Consider the following 18,965-nt stretch of genomic DNA (forward strand, 5'->3'; position numbering starts at 1 on the left):
GCCAGTTGGAAAACAGATGTCAGCTACAGATACCACTCATTGATACTTTATTATTCCCATTTATTATTTATCCAATACTTGCTCTCTGGGTCAATTGATGTTGTGTTACGGTGAACCTCCTAACCATGCTTTTCATAACAAAGGGTTCTCTAAGAATAACTGTGCAAGCAAGTGAAAAACAGATCTGCCAAAGGAAATTACTCTTCCTCAAGCCTGAAAAGAACCGATCAAGAGAAAAAGTATGCTTTCTTGCCAAATTCCCAAGGCTCCCTTTGCTTAAGATGGTTTCTCTTCCTTGCTGCCCTTTGATTATGAAGCATGTTTCCTCACAGTAAAAAAATACATAAGGAGGTTCCATGAGCTCTAATAGTCCCGCTTTACTGCTCCTATAATGCAGGGGCGAGCAACCCTCTCCAGGTGGTGGAGCATATTGCCCACTTCCAGAACCAAACAGGGGTGCGACACTCTCTTGTTGCCACCAAACATGTGCTCTCAGTGAAATTTTTGCCCATGCAGAAAATCTCAGCAGTTGTGAAGCCTAACACATTCCCAGCAGAACTGTGCTCCAGACAACAGGTAGGCACTGACTTTTTGCAGGGAAACGAGGCACGTGCTTCTGGCATGTTGTGTTTCTCAGGAGAGCTGGTGTTGACAAAGATCCAAGGTGTGCACAGTCTTATGTGAAGTTCTTGTATTATGTGCTGTCAGGTCAGAACTGACTTTGCTGACATTAGAAAGGTGTGGTTTTACCAGTTCCATTCTCCAACCACCACCCCAATTGAGTTTTCATGGCCAAGCGGAGATTCGAAACCAGATCTCCTGGAAACTAGTACATCCATTTTTCCACTACACCACAATGGGTATGAACCTGTTACACAGTATGTCACCGATGGTCAAAATAATCTGTTTTGCACTACATGTGGCAGAAGCCTGAAAATAAAACGGGCTTTTCCTCCTGATGGCTCCAGAGTCTAAAATAATGGTACGAGTGATCACATGAAGACCTTGAAACCTGCAAATGTGGAGCTCAGAAAACAGATTAGAAACAAGATCATTTTGCTCGCTTGTGTGCATTTTTTTTTCAAAAAAAAAAGAGGTATTTCCATGATTATATTGTTTGTTTGCTTCAAGAGATATTTCATGGCACAGAAAATTCAAGGATAGTAAATGCTGGCTTGTCCTACTCTCCTCTTGTCCCTGGGAGACAAGAGTTGTCAGGAGCTATGCTGGGAAGATGAAGGACCACCCAGAAGGCTCAGAGTCAAAAGATTCATGGTTCGGGTGGCGTCAGTGGAGAAAGGCTTCATGTTCATTAGCTATGGTATAGTACCCAACACATCCATCCAAATTATATGGGCATAAAAATGCAAATTAAACGCAGCCCTCTGGTTCATTGTGCATTTTCTAAATGACCTATATTACTGGAGAAGCTGCTCACCTGTGATATAAAGACATGAAAGCAGAATTTTTAAAATAGGAGATTACATTTGAAGGAAGATCATGACAGCAATGGGTGGCTTGAGTGGCAGCAGACTTGGGACTCAAGGGAAAATCATGCGCAATGCAGCCTTCAGGAATAGGGTGATGGGTCAGTGGTCGAATCAATGTGTTGTATGCTGATGGTTTCAGGTTCCATCCCACACAAGTCGTGCTCTGTCACAGCGATGCCTCCTAATTTTTCTTCCTTCTGTCATAGTTTATCTCACTGAAGGAGGAAGAAGCATTGTGGGAACAAGCAACCCTTGATGCTTCCGTGTTTGTTTGTTTATCTGTCTGTCTCTCTGTCTGATAGGACCTAACTGAAAACATGAGCCCAGGAATATTTACTTAGTTTTTCCCTTTGAAATAAGGAACCAGTGTGCTTTCAGACAGACCCGAAGCTGCAGGTAACCTGGCAAATGGTGGCTGTTAATTACATTTCTACCTGCCTATCCTCTAGGAATGCAAGGCAACGTACCCTGGGCTGTCTCCCATCCCATGCCTGAGGAAGGTGGGCATGTGTCCTACCTGACGGAGAAGGCATCCTCTTTTCAAAGGGGTGCTCTGTCCAAGTCTGGGTTTGAAAGAACTATCAGAAAGGAGGGCAGTGGCTTAGTGGGTACCCATCCACATAGAAAACACTGCAAAGTAGTCATTGTTTTTCAATTTACTTCTAAATTATGTAATTCCCTGTCCTCCGCTTTGGTGGTGGATTCCTCTTCTCTTTTTTAAGCAACAAGTGGAAGTCTGAACCTTAGTGTGCTCCAACATAAACCGCCCAACTGCACTGCCTTGCTGCTGAATGAGAAGCCGCCAAACTTCCATATTTGAGCAGCATAACAGAAACTGTAAGTATATCATACTAAGTGAATGCCTGTAGTTTCCCTCAACTACAGTCCTCTGTGTTAATGCAAATTAAACATCAAACACAGCGCTTGGCAGTAAAAATGCTACTTAAACGTGATGTATGCAAGGAATATCTTAAAACCTTAATAACCATGCTGTGCAACAAGTTTCCAGGCCAACACTCTCTGCCAGGAATGTCATCAACTAACAAACTACTAGCAATTAAGCTTTTAGAAATATCTGCCCTTAGGTGAGCTTGAGAGAAATATGCTTCATATGGAGATAATAGAGGTCCGTGACACGCAAATGGCATCAGCAGTTCTCTGGCTGAAACATTTCTCTTTCTCTCCATGAAAGTTCACACTAGCAGAACAGTGGTCACTGCATCTGGAAGATGGTCTAGGCTTGACCCTTGTCCATTGTTATAAGTGCCAGCGAACCATTTTGGCACCAGTCAAGTGTTCTTTCTCAGCCAAGAAGCGCTTTTAAAATTAATCATAGTACTTTTTTTTTTACTATGATCCCATTCATGGACATCTTTGATAAAAGCCATGTTTTCCTCCCTCCTGCCTCCCGCATCCTCTTTTATATTCACAAGGCAAAGTCAACTCCAGAGACAATGGGGTATTGGAATCAGATCGGGCACCAACAGAACTTTAAAAAGCATTCCTTGCAATTGCAGGGGTTGGGTGAGTTACTTCTTTCTGTGGACACAAAACAGCTGTTAGAAAAAACACAGTCTTGCAATGAATCAATGTGTCCCTTTGGGCAACGTTTACCTGGAAACATGGGCCCAGTTCCAAGGGTAGAGACACAGACAAGTAATTATAGGCAAGGACCAATGGCTCCAGAGCAAGCGCTTGGTTCTGGTTTCCTTGTTTTTTTTTTATTAAGCTGCTGTTTTCTATTACTCTTTCTTTCTGATGTCAACAGCTGAAGCAAACAGAATGCTGGAGTCAATCCAATGGAAGGATTGGCTCTAGGGAGGAGGAACAGGTAGAACGGCACAGGTAAACCAGCTAACTGAATGTGATACAGAGCACAGCCATGTTGGTCCAAAGGCTGCTCAAAGCCTTTGAAGAGCTTTCACGTGCCCTTTTTCTGAATCCCTCCTACTTCAAAATCTAATTACTTGTATCATAAATTCTGACGGTCTAGCTGTTAATCAGAAGGGGAAAATCTCTTCCCTCCCATAAAACAGAATTCTCATTTATTTAATATATTTTGTGTGTTGCTATTTAAAATGATATTTTTTAAAAAAAAATAAAATCTGACAAGAACAACAAAGAGTCTTACAGCACTTTAAAAGTATCCAATTTTAGTTGTATTTGGCATAAGCTTCCATGGACTTTTTTCAGATGCATATGCAAAATAAATCTCCTTAGTCTTTAAAGGTGACATAAGACTCTTTGGTTAATTCTGCAGCAACAGACTAACCTAGCAATTCCCCTGGATAGTACTGATAAAAAATGTTCTTATTGTTTCTTAAACAACAAGAAGAATCTACAGGATGCATGAAAATGCCTTGATTGATACCTACTGGCATCAGAAACCACCAATTTGTTCCTTACTATCTGTTACACATATTATAGGAGCGACTTTAGTAACAGACAAGATATGTCTGGGCCTATAGGACTGGCAGAGGCAACTGTTACCTCCATGTTGGATTGTCCAAGAGTTTGGCCCAAGACCTAGGTTCTGGAGTCTATTCTCCATGCCTCACACTTTGGAACAGAATTCCAAGCAATAAGAGGCAGCGAACTTGGTAAATCTAGATTTTTTAGTTCATTCTCTTGCCATTTAGATTTGGAAAGAAGCACCTTCGTCTTCTTCATTTTCTTGCTCTAGAGCTGCTGTCAATGCAATTAATACATTATTTTATTTATAGATGATTTCTTCCATCTGCCTTTCCTCCACTGATCTCAATGCAGTGCAGATGGCTTTCCCCCCCTCTCCACTTTATCCTCATTACCATCCTGTGAAGTAGGTCAAGCTGAGACTCTGACTGGTCCAAGGTCACTCCATGATTTTTGATTGCTAAGTGGCAGTTGAATCCACCAGAGTCCTTGTCTACCACTCTAGCCAGTATACCACGTGTCGGCCCTTAAATTCATGACAGAGTCTCTACATAGTCTATGTGTCCTGGGCGCACATCCATTTTCAATCACAGCTGAAGGGTCTCCCCTGTGCCACATCCTAAGAGCCTGCCTCTGGTGTCAGGTTTTGGCCCTGGAATGTCAGGGATGGGGAATGTGCTAACCTGGCAGTCCAGAAGAGCAGATACAAGACCCTCAGTGCAGCAAACCAAAGGCCTATATAGTCTATCCTTCTGCTTCCACAGTGACCAGCCAGATATCTCTAGGAGGCCGAATAGCAGAATCCTAGTGGTGTAGTGCCCTCTCTCTCGGTTGTGCTGCAGCTGATAGACATGGGCATGCTATCATTGATATTGGAGCTGTTCCAGCCTGCTGCTGTTAGGCATGGTGTGGATATCCAGTGGCTGGGAAGAGAGCTGGAGGAGGAGGAAGCATCACAGACAGTGGAGCAGGAGGCAACAGCGCTGACAGAGAAGCTCCAGCTCAAGCAAAGGTGTGTGTTGTGTTGTGTTTTGGTTGGAGGGGTTCAGAGGTCTTGGTGCTGAGTGTCATAACATCAAGTAGAGCTCCAAAGGAACAACTTGTCCTGGGAAGGGTCTAAGATAAAACTGAAGTATTTACTGCTTTTATATCCAGAATCCCATCTCAGATTTGGCTCCCGACTTTCGACCTGGAAAATCTTGCAGGAGCAGGCCTCTTCTTGCACACTTCCATCTTTCCAAGAACCCATACTGTGCAAGCTGATTGTGTTGGCACACTGGTGCTCAAGGTGTGGATGTGCTGACTTATGGATGAAGCTGCAAATATCGATCAGTTCAAGACTGAAAATGTATGGCTCAAACATTTCTGGCATTTCAGGCTCAGAAGGTTCCAATTCTGCTGTCATGTTCAGGCCTGGCACCTTAGCCTCTGTCCTCCTGTCCAGGGCAGGACACCATGTGTGAATGCATAGAGGCAAGTGTCGTACATTATGAGTCCCTTGCTTAGACTTTGGAAAAGTTAGTTTGGAGACTAAAACTTGTCACACCTTCAGCATGGAAACTATGATGGCCACTGGCCATAGTGGTGTGCAGATTATGAGAGCTGTAGTCCAGAAACATAACTTCTCAAGCTTTGCTCTTGACTGACACCTGGAACATGCTCTGAAGGAAATAAAGCTGCCTATGCCTCCCATCCTTTGTCCCATTGTTCCCCACCTTGGCCATTCATGTCACCATCTTGTGGAAATAGCAATTCCACAGCTAGTTGCCTAGTCATACTTACAACTACGCTCCTCTGTCATCATCTTTAAACCATGCTTGAATCTCATGTCTGAACCTCATCCATTGTCTCACTCCTCCAGCTTAAACTCAATAAGAATAAGTACTTGCATAGCATCTACTTTGCATGATGATGGTCTTAAATTCACCCCCTAGCATCTTCAGAAAAAGCACTAGGAACAGGAGAAGGACCTCTTGTGGAAGCAGGCAATGTGGCTCCTTCCATGTCTTTTAAATAACACAGCCCACAATTCCTGGCCATTGGCCATTCTTGCTGGGATGTCTAGTCCCGGCCAGTTAACTGATGTGTTGTTCTCAATTCCAGTGCACTAGTTTGACCAAAGGCCTGACTCTTCATGGACTATACCTTAATTCATGTGTTTATAGGAGCTATTTCTCAGCAACAGCTTCACCAAAGTTTAGGTGCAGCTTTAGATTAGCGAGTGCTCATTTATATATTACCCACAGGGTCCCAAAAGAGAGGACACTCTACTAATTATTCTGTGAACTAAGTTCACAGCCCCTGCCCCCTGAGAAACACATCCAACCCAGGAGCTGCCATTTGGCCATGCTCTACCTCAAGCAGTATTTTAACGTTTCCAGCTTGGTGAAGTGACATTTGGTGCGGAAAAAAAAAAAAAGCAAAACGATTAAGTTGCCAGAATTATCGTGCTGCTTGCTGTTCATTTGTAGCTGTTTCTGTGTATGTGTTACGTACTTGTGTGAGTGTGTTAAGAGAGAGGAAGTCCCAAAACCATGGGACCTTCTCTGAGGCCCTGTGGACCAGTTTTGTGTGAGCAGGCTTCCAAGATGCTTGCAAGATGCTCTCTTCTGAGAGAGGAGGCTTGTGTCAAAACCGCAGGACCAGAGGTAGGCTTTGACTTCCATCATTCAGCCGTGCTTCGGAATTACCCTGAGCTAATTTTTTTTTTGCAAGGAATTGCTTTGATTTGCTTTCATGCCAGAAAGATATATTAAAAATAATTCACAAGCAGATTAATGAGGGGAGGGAAAGTCATTAGAAATCAAAAAATGAGATAATTCTGCTGTAGACATGACTGATGGCAGTAAATAAATCATATTTGGCTGACGTGACTTAATTAGTTGGAAATATAGTGCTTTTTTAAAGTTGCTTAGGTTAAGCTTTTAAGCTTTTGACACATAAATTCTGAGCTAAGTATCCCAGATGTCAAAGCAGGCAGCTATAGCTCTTCAGTCATGTCATTTTTTTACACACACACACACACACACACACAGAGAGAGAGAGAGACAGAGACAGAGAGAGAGAGAGAGAGAGAGAGAGAGAGAGAGAGAGTATAATTCTGAAATTTGATTTAATCTTTTATAGGAAGCTGGATGCTTTTCATATTTTTAAGATTGCTTCCAAAGTGCACCCACAGCTGAGACATTCAGGGATCAGGCTTTCATTCACATAAGCCTGTTGATCGGCTAATGGCACAAGTCTTAATAATGAACACATGCACTGTATGCCCATTGTTACATGTTCTGAGCACATCGAGTCATCTTGCTCAAACAGAGCCGAGGTGTGGAACTGAAATAGGGTTTCTTCCATAATACAAAGCTGATGTCTCAATTGGTTCTATTATTTTCTCTGGGACTAAGCAAACAAAGCTACAGTTCATAAAGGTTCTGTGACAATTTCTTTCCCTCTAAAAGACCAGTCATCCATGATGGAGGCAGATATAGATCAGCAAATGCAGATCTTTATTTTCTCCCTTGCAAGTGAATGGCTGCAATTTATTTTTATAGAAGAAGAAAAAAATAAAGTACTAAATTACTGGACATTGTTGTCATTTGGGCTAAAACCAACGGTGCAATCAGATCGCAGTAAAGGTGCCCATTCCATTACACTGGAAAGGGTCACTTTGCAAAGTGGAATCTTCCTCAAAGTGACCCTTCCATCCACCAGGGAATCACTCTAGCCCAGTCCCAAAAAGGTCCAGCTTAGATACAATTGTGCTGGACTGGAGCACATTTCCCTCTCTCCATTATTATTTATCTTGACTCTAGAAATACTAAGTGAACAAATCAGAGAGAAAAAAGGAATTGAAAGGATTGAAAGTAAAAGGCCAAATCTATAAACTTCAAGCTTTTGTGGATGACTTAGTCATTATACTAGAAGATCCAGTGCAGTCAATAAGAGACTTGATGGAAATCTTAAAAAACTTTGGTGACATGGCAGGAATGAGAATAAACCAAAAGAAGACAAAAATATTTACTAAAAATATAAGAGAACAAGAACGGCAAAAGCTAATAGAGAAGACGAACTTCCAAGAGGAAAAGAGAATTCGATATCTAGGGATGTAAATTACAAAGAGGACGAGCACATTATTTAAAGATAACTATATGAAACTGATGAAGGAGATACAGAACAATCTGGAGAAAGGGGATAAATTACAAATATCATTGCTGGGAAGGATTGCGACGATTAAAATGAACGTCTTGCCAAAAATCAGTCAATTCCTATCATATTAAAACAGTCCTTTTTTTCAAGAATTTAATAAGATATTCATGAGATTTATATGGCAAGGTAAAGAACCAAGAATTAAAATTAAGGCAATGCAAGATGCTAAACAGAGGGGTGGCTTTGGTCTTCCAGATTGGGTTCTGTATTATAGATCCTGTATTTTAGATTGGATAAAAGAATGGATAACTTTGGAGAATGATAGATTACTTAACTTGGAAGGACATGATTTACAATTAGGCATGCTTACCTATGGTATAAAAAAGATAAAGAGCAAAAACACTTTAATTTACATATGATAAGAAAAGCTCTACTGGGAATGTGGAGAAAGATTATACAATAAGTTTACTGTAAAACACCGGTATGGGTGTCACCTATAGAGGCCTTTACACAACCTAATCTTATGACAAAAGCAAATCTTTTAAGATACCAAGATGTATTGAAAAAGGATGGTGAATTAAGGTCTAAAGAAGAGCTAGAGTCACAGAATATTTATATAGACTGGTGGTCAAGAGCACAGCTGGAATCTAGATATACAAAAGACAAAATAGAAGGTTTCTACTCAGAACAAATGATGTTTGATAAGCTTTTATTAGGTCCAAAAGAAAAAAATAGTTAAGAAAATGAATAACTATTTGTTAGAAATTAAATGCAAGATGAAATGGTTAAAGAATGTATGATTAAGTGAGCACAAAACATAGGGCATAATATTGATATTGATCAATGGTCGAAAATATGGCAAAATAATATAAAGCTTACAAGATTGGTTAATTTTAAGGAGAATATATACAAGATGTTTTACAGGTAGCATATGACCCCAGAGAAATTGTCTAAGATGTATAAAGATAAATTTTATTGTATTTTAAATGCTGTAAGCCACCCAGAGACCTTCAGGTAGTGTGGGCGGCATATAAGTTAAATAAATAAATATCAAATATGTGTTGGAAATGTGAAGCAAATGTGGGAAGTTATTATCATATGTGGCGGTCATATAGAGTAGCGAAACAGTATTGGAAAAGAGTACATGTTGTGTTGCAACAAATATTGCTTTGTATGGTGCCATTAACCCCAGAGCTGTTTTTATTGAGTATGACACCTGATAACATAGATAAGTCAAAGGAACATATAGTTATATATATAGTCACTACAGCAAGAATTCTATATGCTAAAAACTGGAAAAGCCCGACGATACCGAAACAAGAAGATTTTACTGAGAAGGGAAATAGCGGAAATGGACATTTTATCAGAAGTAACGAAGGACTGTCCTTTACAAAAGGCAACAGAAAGATGGGACTTATTCTACAAGTGGATTGAATCAACAGGCAATGTACGAATAGCATATATTGAAATGAGAACTTAAACCTAGAAGGCAGAAAAGAGTAAATAGAGTAACGTGGAATCTTGATATGGCAATAGGTATAGATGTTAGAATGTGATTGTTTCTCCTTTTCCCCACTAACCTCAATTCCCCTTTTCCCTTTTGTCACCCCTCTTGTTAAAAAAATAAAAAAAATATTTTAAAAAAAGAGTAGGGACACTGAACCAGAATGTCTAACTTTCTGCCCTCTCTATTTGTTGGGGCTACCAATGATTTATAGCTTGGGATTGATTAGATTCCACAATGATCGAATTGTGTATCGGATGCTTTGCAAGAAAAGACATATCCGAACCATGAGTTTTATAGTGGTTTTCCACTCGTCTGGATATTTGAAGGGAGGGCAGTGGTTTATCCCAAGACTCCTTTACCAAATCAAGTATGGCTGGTATGAAAGCCAGACTGAGTGGTGGGGTTTTATCCTGGTTGATGTCGTCGAATACCAAATCCTGTTTTGGAGATGGTGTTTGACCTCAAGCTTGAGGGATTTGGCTATGCGGAGTACCAGTTAAGAATAGGACGTAAAGTCCTTGGAAGGTGAAGGGGGGTGATTATCCACCACATCAGAATCAAGAGTACGCAAATTGGAGGGAAACTCCTGAGAGATTTCCGAAGGGGGATTGTGAGTCTTGGAACCAGCAGATTCGGAAGAGGGTGACTGTTGTCGAGGTCCAGGTGCCGATGTCCTGGATGTAGCAACCAAAAGAGCCAACAACCCTCTGTCGGTGTCAGATGGAGGTGGGGGGGGAAGGACCCTTATAGGTGGTAGTGACCTGAAGAGATGTAGAAACCAGTATAGAAGATGTCCGGGAGTGTTTGGAGGCAGGTTGCCCTGTTGAGCGCAAAGAAGTGTGTTTGAGGGCTGATTTGGCATGCAGAGGAACCATCAGAGAAGGCTGAGGTTTGGATATATGAGCTCGATGCCGATGTCAGGGTGGACATGGTGATGGTGATGGAGAAGGTTCAGGCGGATAAGCGAATGTGTACCGAACCCTCTTTGGCTCATTGTAATAGGATGACGCAGCATCTGGGTCGATATCAGGTCTGTGGTGCCGGTATTGGCCATATTCAACATAATACAGATCTCGATAGTCTGATGGGAGGTGATATTGAGGAGGCTCCTGGAAGTAGCAGAACTCTTGATGTGAAGGATCTTGAAAGTCAGGTGAAAGATGACATCTCTTTGACGCATGCTTGCAAGGAGGAGACTGGTATGGAGAAGATGCCGAGTTGGAAAACTGAACCATTGTTGCCCACCCTGAAGATGCAAGGGCTAGAATGGGCTAAGGCCAGGCTGGAGACGACATCAGCCATGAAAGGGCCAATACTAGGCAAAAGGCTCACCACAGAAACCGGAGCCTAGTCAGGAGGTAGCGGGAGTGGATCTTCCACCTCTGACTCGGGAACCTCTCTGGAGGATTCTTCCAAAATCGGTGAAGGGAGGTCTGGTTGAGGTTAAGCAAGTTGAGTAGGCTTGGATAATTTTTGGGCTTTTTTATGTACCCTTAATATTTGAAGGGCTGTCACATAGAAGATAGAGCAAGCACGTTTTCTGTGGCTGCAGAGGGTAGGATCTAATGCAGTAGATTCGTTACAAGAAAGTAGATTTCAACTAAACATGATGAAGAACCTCCTGACATGAATAGCTGTTTGAGAATGGCATGGACTACTGCAGAACATGGAAGACTGTCTCTTCATTCGATGTTTTTTAAAGAGAGGCTGCATGTCCATTTATCAGGGCTGCTTTTGCTGTGGATTTCCTGCAGTGTCAGATGGCTGGACTCAACGACCTTTCCACTTCTACAATCCTATGTGCTCATATTTATTCTCCAAAGCCATTTAGAGCTGCAGACTAGTTGGTTAACAAATCCTGGTGTTGATCTCTTATACCAACTGAAGATCATCATTTCAGAACCACTGGTCATGTGGTGAGAACACTGAATGGCCTTTGAAAACTCAAGTATGGTGATTCCCAAGCTGTGGCGTGTGATTCCAGCAAGACTACTTGGTGAATTTCACCTGAACTGTAAACTGGCAACCAGTGACTTTCCTTGTGTCAGATAGGTCAGCCTATACAGTAAATGTCTTTGCAATTCAAATGTAAAGATTGTGTCACATGGTGTGTTTTTTTTTTTAGAGGTGCACTTAAGTCTCTGATGCTAAGCTCTTATTTGCTGGTGTGGAACATTTTAAGAGAAGCTTCACATTTGAACTAGGGCTAGTATCATGTTGCCCATATATGGAGCTGAAGGAAAACCATGTAACATCACCACCACCACCCCGATCCCCACTGCAACTCTGGCAGGCTCACTTTTGCATGCCTGTTCTTGCATTGGTCGCAACACCAATTGGTCATGTAATGGGAAACCTGCTGGAGTGATGGGGACATTTACAGGATTCCCCTTCTGCACTACTTTTAGGCAAGATGCTTAAGGGAAGATCCTTTGAAAATGTAAAATTAAAGACCCAAATTAGGACATCCCATTGTGTCAATCAGCTGTAACATGCTTCATCTCTGTTGGATTCCTGTACCTCCTGCTATTTCAGACCCTAAGTGCAATGAGGGAGAAGGGAATGCCATGAGACCCACATTTGTACGGAAGGAAACTTTTAAAAAAGAATCCATAAACTTGCCACCAACATTGTAGGCTGTAGCTAATAGCAGTTTCTTACAGCTATCAATCGTACATGTGATTATAACTGCAAAGTAGTTCTGAAGCAAATCTCTTTAGTGAAGAAAATAGACTATTAACCTCCATATGACTTCCATGCATTGATTTGCAAATCTAATAGCAATTCTTTCTTTCTTTTTTCAAAATTACAGTTGTAGCTAGATGAAATCTCGAAGTATATTTCAGGCAGCTACTGCAGAATATTCTGGAGTGTTGCTAGATTCTGGACAACTCTGGAAAAAAAATTTGGACTACAACTCCCAGAATGCCCTAGCTAACATTCTGATGCTGCTTCCCCTTCCACACTCATGGAAATGTAGGTGCTAGTCTGCCATTTAATCTTCTCTTTCCAAGGTCCAAGGGAAACTGCAGTGTGGACATAGGATTGCTAGGACAGCTATATCCTATTCCTTCAGATTTCAAGGAATGGGATACCAGGGGGCAGGGTTGGGAGAGAGAAGAACTGCTTCTAGACTAGCTGGTTGTGGAAAGGGGCACAAGAAAGGGACATGGCAATGGAACCAATTCCCTCGAGAGGTGGTGAGGGCTCCAACACTGGAGGCACTCAAGATAAATTTAGACAACCACCTGGCAGATATCCTTTGTTTGTATTCCTGCACTGAGCAGTGGGTTGGACTTGATGGTCTTATAGGTCCCTTTCAGCTTCATGATTCCATGATTCTAAAAGGGGTAATTTGTATAAAGGGATGCACAGCCTAAGGAACATCTGGATAACCAGGAATATATCACATCCCAGGGAAGGTGGTGGTGGTGGAAGTGATGGTGGAGCAGGTGGATGAGGAACAAAAGGTGCTCAGCAGCTGCGGTGGTTGTTGCTATTCCTGCAAACTGCAGCCCATTTGACACATGGGGAGTTTCTCCAGGTAATATGTTACCATTGGCATTTTTCAGAAGGATCTGTACCAGGTCACAAGGTGTTGTTGCTGCTTGGTAGTGGTGATTGTTTTCTCCAGAGCCTACCACACTGCTTTCAAAGCCTATACAACAAGGAGACCCATAAAAGAGCGGGAAACAGGAGGGAAAACTGGCCGGGGGGGGGGGGGGGGAACGGCGAAACACGGGCAGAGAAAAAACTGGAATAAACTCACAGGGGAAATGTCGAATAAGGAAAGATGACTGAAAGGAATTTGAAGTAAATAAGCGATGTTTCTAGTCTCCGAAACAGGTCTAGCCAACATGGCAGAAAAAAGGAACCGAGGGGTTCAGTGATGGGCAGCGCATGCGTTCCATGAGGGAACGTCCCACTAATCATGTGTCTTTAAGCTCTAGAAACTTCTGAGAGGTTCAGCGCAGGCACAAAACAACCTAATTATGTGCATTCACAGAGGCCATGAAGAAGAACCCAAGCTTTTCGCTTGTGCGGGTTACAGTTCCTCATTAGAAAGGAACCTGAAACAAATACTGAAACTGTAAACTCTCCAGAGAGTGCTTTAAGTGCCATGGGGCAATATATAAGCAGCACTCTTCCCAACCCAACTGTACTATAATAACGCAACCCAAACTATCAGGTCTTTCTACATATTTAAATATGCAGCACTCTGATCCTGAAAAAGAAAAATTTGTTACCAGATGCCCTTCATTTACCCAGTGTACTAGCTTAGTTCTCATTTGGCCAGATGTAAGGTCCCTGCTTTCCTTTCTGATGGTTCATCTTTTCAACCAAACCTTAAGGCACTCCTTTGTAAAATAGGCCACATGGCCACCTTAATACCATGGTTTTGGTATAGTACGTGAATTAGACAACAGACCGAGTCATTGAAGTTGACACCCTTTGTTTGCCCACACACCGAAAAGGAATGGGAGGCAAGCTCGACAATTTGGTAAAATATATTTTATTTCTTCAAAGAAATAGTATGTATCAGAATCCCATTTTTCCTAGAAACCTCTGTGTAAAATTAATTTGTGTTGTACATACCACAAAATACTTAATTTACAGTTTTTGCTTGCCATTTGTTTTCCTTTACATGTATACTATTCTAAGGTGTACCACAAAAAAAATATTGCTAATATCTGGACATACTGCACTGCTGAATGGAACTCAGCCATAAATTAATGTTACGAACGATATGAAAAAAAAATCTAACCACACTTTTGAGTTCTGATTGTGTACCTTCTTGTAAACCAAACAATAACAGTGACAACATTGCACTGAGGCTTAGGGTCAGCAGTCCCAGTGCCACAGGACATGGTACTCATCATGGCTATCATTACGTTTAGGTAAGGCCTTTTAAATTAACCAGTTTCCCAACATTTCCACTGTATGGGGCTGCTGAGGCAGAGTTCGTTTAAAATGTTTAATACTGAATTAAGAGCATCATTGTACTCAACCGTCTTATCAGAGGGTCTGTAGATACAGTAACTATTTCGCAGTCCTGATTTGTGCAGCTGAGGAAGGCATCAGAAACGAAACCTGTGCAGAGCAAATGCACACGTCCCAGCACCAAATTCTGCAGTCCAACAAGCAATTAAGCTTCTCGGGGATTCTGAGCGGGGCAGAAGTTGGTGGGGAGGGCATTAAAACAAAAAGGCTGAAATGGAAAATCAACACACCCTTCTCAAGGACGTGGCATGGCTTGATAAAGCCAGAAAGCAACACGGTCATTAAATAAGTAGGTCAGAGTGTCAAAGGGGGTGGGGGGTGGGGATAAGAAAGAAAAGAGGCTTAATTTCACATGTTGCACATGAGTCTGTTGGAGAAAGTGTGGTTCAAACTGCTCTTTGCTCACAGCCTTGTTTAACAGGGAACTGATCTGGCAATCACCCCAAGGATGGTTGAAGCAGAGGCTGATAGTTACAGGAAAGCCTACAACCTTTGGGGCTGATTCTGTAAATGCATGTGTGTGTGTGTGTGTACACACACACCTATTGATACACATGCATATTTTCACTTGCCATGCCTCTTTTACAGATGGCGTCCGAAGTTTTGATGCATAATGGCATGGGAACTGTGCTGCTGCAGCTCCCCCAGGATTAACAAGATATGGAAATATCTCCATTGGGGACAATGCACCTGAGGTTGTCCAGTTTGGCATGCCAGACTTCGAGGCAATGTTGCATTCCATGCGCTCTAGGACAGTGCTTGGCCATCTTCTGGAGGGTCTGTGGAATTCCTTGGTGAGGTTCAGACAGGCAACAATATCTGGACATTGCAGGGGGTCCCATCAAGGGGATTTACACACAAAATATATATAAACACACCTGATCTGTACCATGCGATGAGTAAACTCCTCTCATCTCTGCACCAATAGCCAGTTCAGAACACAGTGCTTGAGGGCTTTAAATTTGAGACAAAAGGATGCTCCATGTGGCAAGGTGCCCTGTGCGTGAGTGGTTATCCGTGATCGTGGGAGTTGCAGGGAGCAGAAGGGTTCACTACACAAATTCAGACTGCACCGTTTTCTCCCAAGAGCGTAATCTGGAAATCAAGCTCAAAACGATGAGAGCTAAATGTGTGTGTCATTATAACGGTCCCAATTAATCTCTTCACATTTTTTTTCAGCAGGAAATAGTTAAAGCTGGATAAAATATGCATAGTTCTCAGCCCAGGAAATCCGCTTTAAAAGGAGAAGAGATAAGAGGAAATCATAGACATTCAGGCAATAAACCCACATACTGTAGCAAAGATTCTGTAACAGGGATGGCAACGTGCAGCTTTCCGGATGTTGTTCAGCGACAACTTCCATCATCCCTCGTCATTGTATGGTATGGCAAGAGCTGAAGGAGTGGCTGCCCGAAACCACCTAGAAGGCTACAGGTGGGTCCCTGCTCAACAGGAAGAGAGAGCTCAGTACAGGAAAGCAGACATCTCTGCAAACAGGCATTGGTGGCTGTGGCAGCAGCGATATGGCTGGAGAATGGCGTCTCTTCTGCAGTGTGTGCCAGACCCACCGGTAAAGGCAGCTGTTTCAGCTAGGCCTCAAGGCTTGAGTTCCACAAAGCCCTTTGCAACAAAGAACTCAATTGCAAGTGGATTTGGCCTAAGAAGAGACAGAAGATGCTACTGGAAGGGCCCTGCACAGAAGCGTCTCAACATGTCTAGTACCCGTATTGGAAAGGAAATATATATATATATATATATATTGTGCTTTTCTCATTATTCCATATTCACCTGCCTTTTTCCTCCTTTATGATTAAAAAAAAATTCATTTGAGAAATTACCCGGAAGCACTTTCCAGCACAAACTGAACCAGGAAACAAAACAGTATGAGTATAGCAATAATCAACACTGTGGAATGTTTTAAAAATAAAAATACAGCTATGGGCTACAGTGTGGTTAGGCAGCTTAGTGAATTAATTGCTTAGGAATTAAAAATAAATTATTATAAAATAGATTTCTGTACATTTTACATATAGACCTATCTACAGATATAGGGAGAAGTAAGCTGAATGGCTGGGTTAACTCTGGCAAGTGCTTCCATATCAACCATCAATCCCAGCCAAAGTCATGCCCAGTCATCTGGTAGAACTTCATGTTGAAGGGCCTGTAGAACTCGCGCAGCCGCTGCACCACCTTCTGGTCTATACTGGGGTGGGTCCGCCCTTTTGTTTTGCCCAGGCAGTGGGGCTTGCTGCTCCCTTCCGCCTTCTTCAGGCACGGGAAGCCCTTGGTCTTGTTGAAGTAGAAATGTTTGTCGGTGATGATCCGCTTGAGTCCCAGAAAGTCCTGGACTCGGCCCAGCTCCCCGGCGGGATCGCTGATGAGCCTCTCTCCGCTGACAAAGAGGATCTGCCCAATGGGGAAATAGAGGAGCCAGTTCTCCAGGTGCTTGGCGTAGATGCCAATCTGGATGGCACTCCAGGAGGTATCGATTAGGCCCGTAGTCCTGTTTTTGAAGGTCAGGCTCTCAAAGGTGGGGATGTCTGGCTTCTTGGACAGAGTTTGGGTGTAGTCCGAAATGGCTCTGGTGACTGGGTCTCTCACCACCACAATGAGCTTGGTGTCCTTCGACATGGCGGAGATACGAGCCGGCGCCTCCTTGGTGACAAAGTAGCTGGGAGTTTTCTCCATAGTGATCTGCCCATCAAGAGTTCTTGGCATCAATTCTCTGCCCAAAGAGAGAGAGAGAGAGAAGAAACAGGTTGATTAGAAAAACAGAAGGGTATTAATTGCAGGTTTACCATTCTTGGTACTGATAATACAAGACTACTTACTCAGCCAACAAGCAATAGAGCATCACTTCTGACTAAGCACACAAGAAACTAAAAGGGCCCAAATATACACACAGGTATGTTTCATAATGGTAAAAACTTGCTAGGATAGCTTGCATTAACTTGTTACATCAGATAGGTGGGGATCTGATTAATTTGTGGAAGAACTAAGAGGAACAGGCAGAGACAGATGCTAATCAGGTGGTGGAGAGAGATAAGGTGTACAAGCCTGGATTGTGGTTGCAACAGTGGGGTGTTTCAATGAAAATTACAACGCTATAGACTTGGTAGATTTTTAAAGTCTGGCGCTTATATCAAGAGGGTGGAGTCTTCACAGGTCTTTCCACTCCTTTGTCATTTCAAATCATACAAAGCATCCATCTCCAGCCAGTTCACTCTCAATTTTTCCACATCAAGAAATGACATGCTATCTATCCCATATCAAAGCAATAACTTCTATTTTCAATTTTTTACGAAGCCAAGTTGAGACAATTTGCTAATAAAATACTTTAATTGCTTAATACTAAATACAACTACAAATGAAGCTTGCTGACGTTTTGCAACTGAAATGTACAGTTCATTCGAAAGGGAGCCACTTCAGGGCAAGAGGAAACCTATTTAGGTTTAGGACGACAACTCCCACTGTACTTTGCCACTGCCCAGGCTAACTGGAGCTGGCAGAGTGGTAGGCCAAAATGTCCTGTCAGGGAAGGCTAGGTCAAGTGAGACACTGCTGTTCTTATTTATTTATTTATTTATTTGTTTGTTTGTTTGTTTGTTTATTTATTTATTTGTTTGTTTGTTTGTTTGTTTTATACCCCACCCTCTAAACCAAGGGTCTACTCTAGAGATGATAATTGCAGATATTTTTTCTAACTGAACACATGAACACCAACAACGTATGTGTCTTGAAGGGGCTCATGAGCACAATACACACCCTTCCACATACGGTACCTCCTTGAGAACTAGCCTCAGGAAGACCTTGATTGTCTCTAACAGACTATTCTCACAGATACATACCATCAACTTTTGTCTACAATTTTTATGCACTGTCCATGAAGGAGTTGTTCTTAGCTTGAGGAAGTGGGTTTCATCCATGAAAGCTTGCTACTTGTTAAGTGGCCCAATAAAAGATATCACCCACTCTTGCATGCACGTAGTCTTGGGGACCACATGGCCTAATCCTTGTTCTTTCTACCCTTCCCGATAGCAATCAACTTCATTTGTTAGAACCATCTCAAATCAAGAGGAATGAGAGGCTAAAATATGCTTTTCATATTTCTTCCACAAGATGCCTTGTGTAAGTGAAGCAATGTACTGTGTCTGCAATTGGATTGGCCACCCTTGCCCATTAACCATTTAAGACTTGATTGCATTAGTGCCTTGTTCAAACAGCTCTAATCCCCACAAGTCTCCCCCCAAACATTGAGCACAGGAAGCTGAACCACTCATTTAGCAACACACGTTTCCTGAGAAACATCGCCTCTCAGACTTCTAATGTAAGAACCAGTTCAAAGGCAGATACATTTACCGAGCCAGTTGACAGGTGGCCACGTGGTAATCCAATAGCTGAAAGCCTAATGC

At 42.3% G+C, this 18,965-nt stretch overlaps 1 protein-coding gene across 1 annotated transcript in view; it reads right to left on the reverse strand.

Annotated features, from left to right (window-relative positions):
- Positions 1 to 14,044: 14,044 nt before the first annotated feature.
- LOC110084026 (heparan sulfate glucosamine 3-O-sulfotransferase 3B1) overlaps positions 14,045 to 18,965 on the reverse strand; it is a 36,243-nt gene continuing 31,322 nt past the window's right edge. The window contains exon 2 of the mRNA XM_072990412.2: positions 14,045 to 17,278. Coding sequence (XP_072846513.1) covers positions 16,660 to 17,278 — 619 coding nt within the window. The 3' untranslated portion in view covers positions 14,045 to 16,659. The remainder of the gene's footprint in view (positions 17,279 to 18,965) is intronic.

Source organism: Pogona vitticeps, chromosome 2 (assembly GCF_051106095.1).
Source record: "Pogona vitticeps strain Pit_001003342236 chromosome 2, PviZW2.1, whole genome shotgun sequence".
Taxonomy (NCBI): Eukaryota; Metazoa; Chordata; class Lepidosauria; order Squamata; family Agamidae; genus Pogona; species Pogona vitticeps.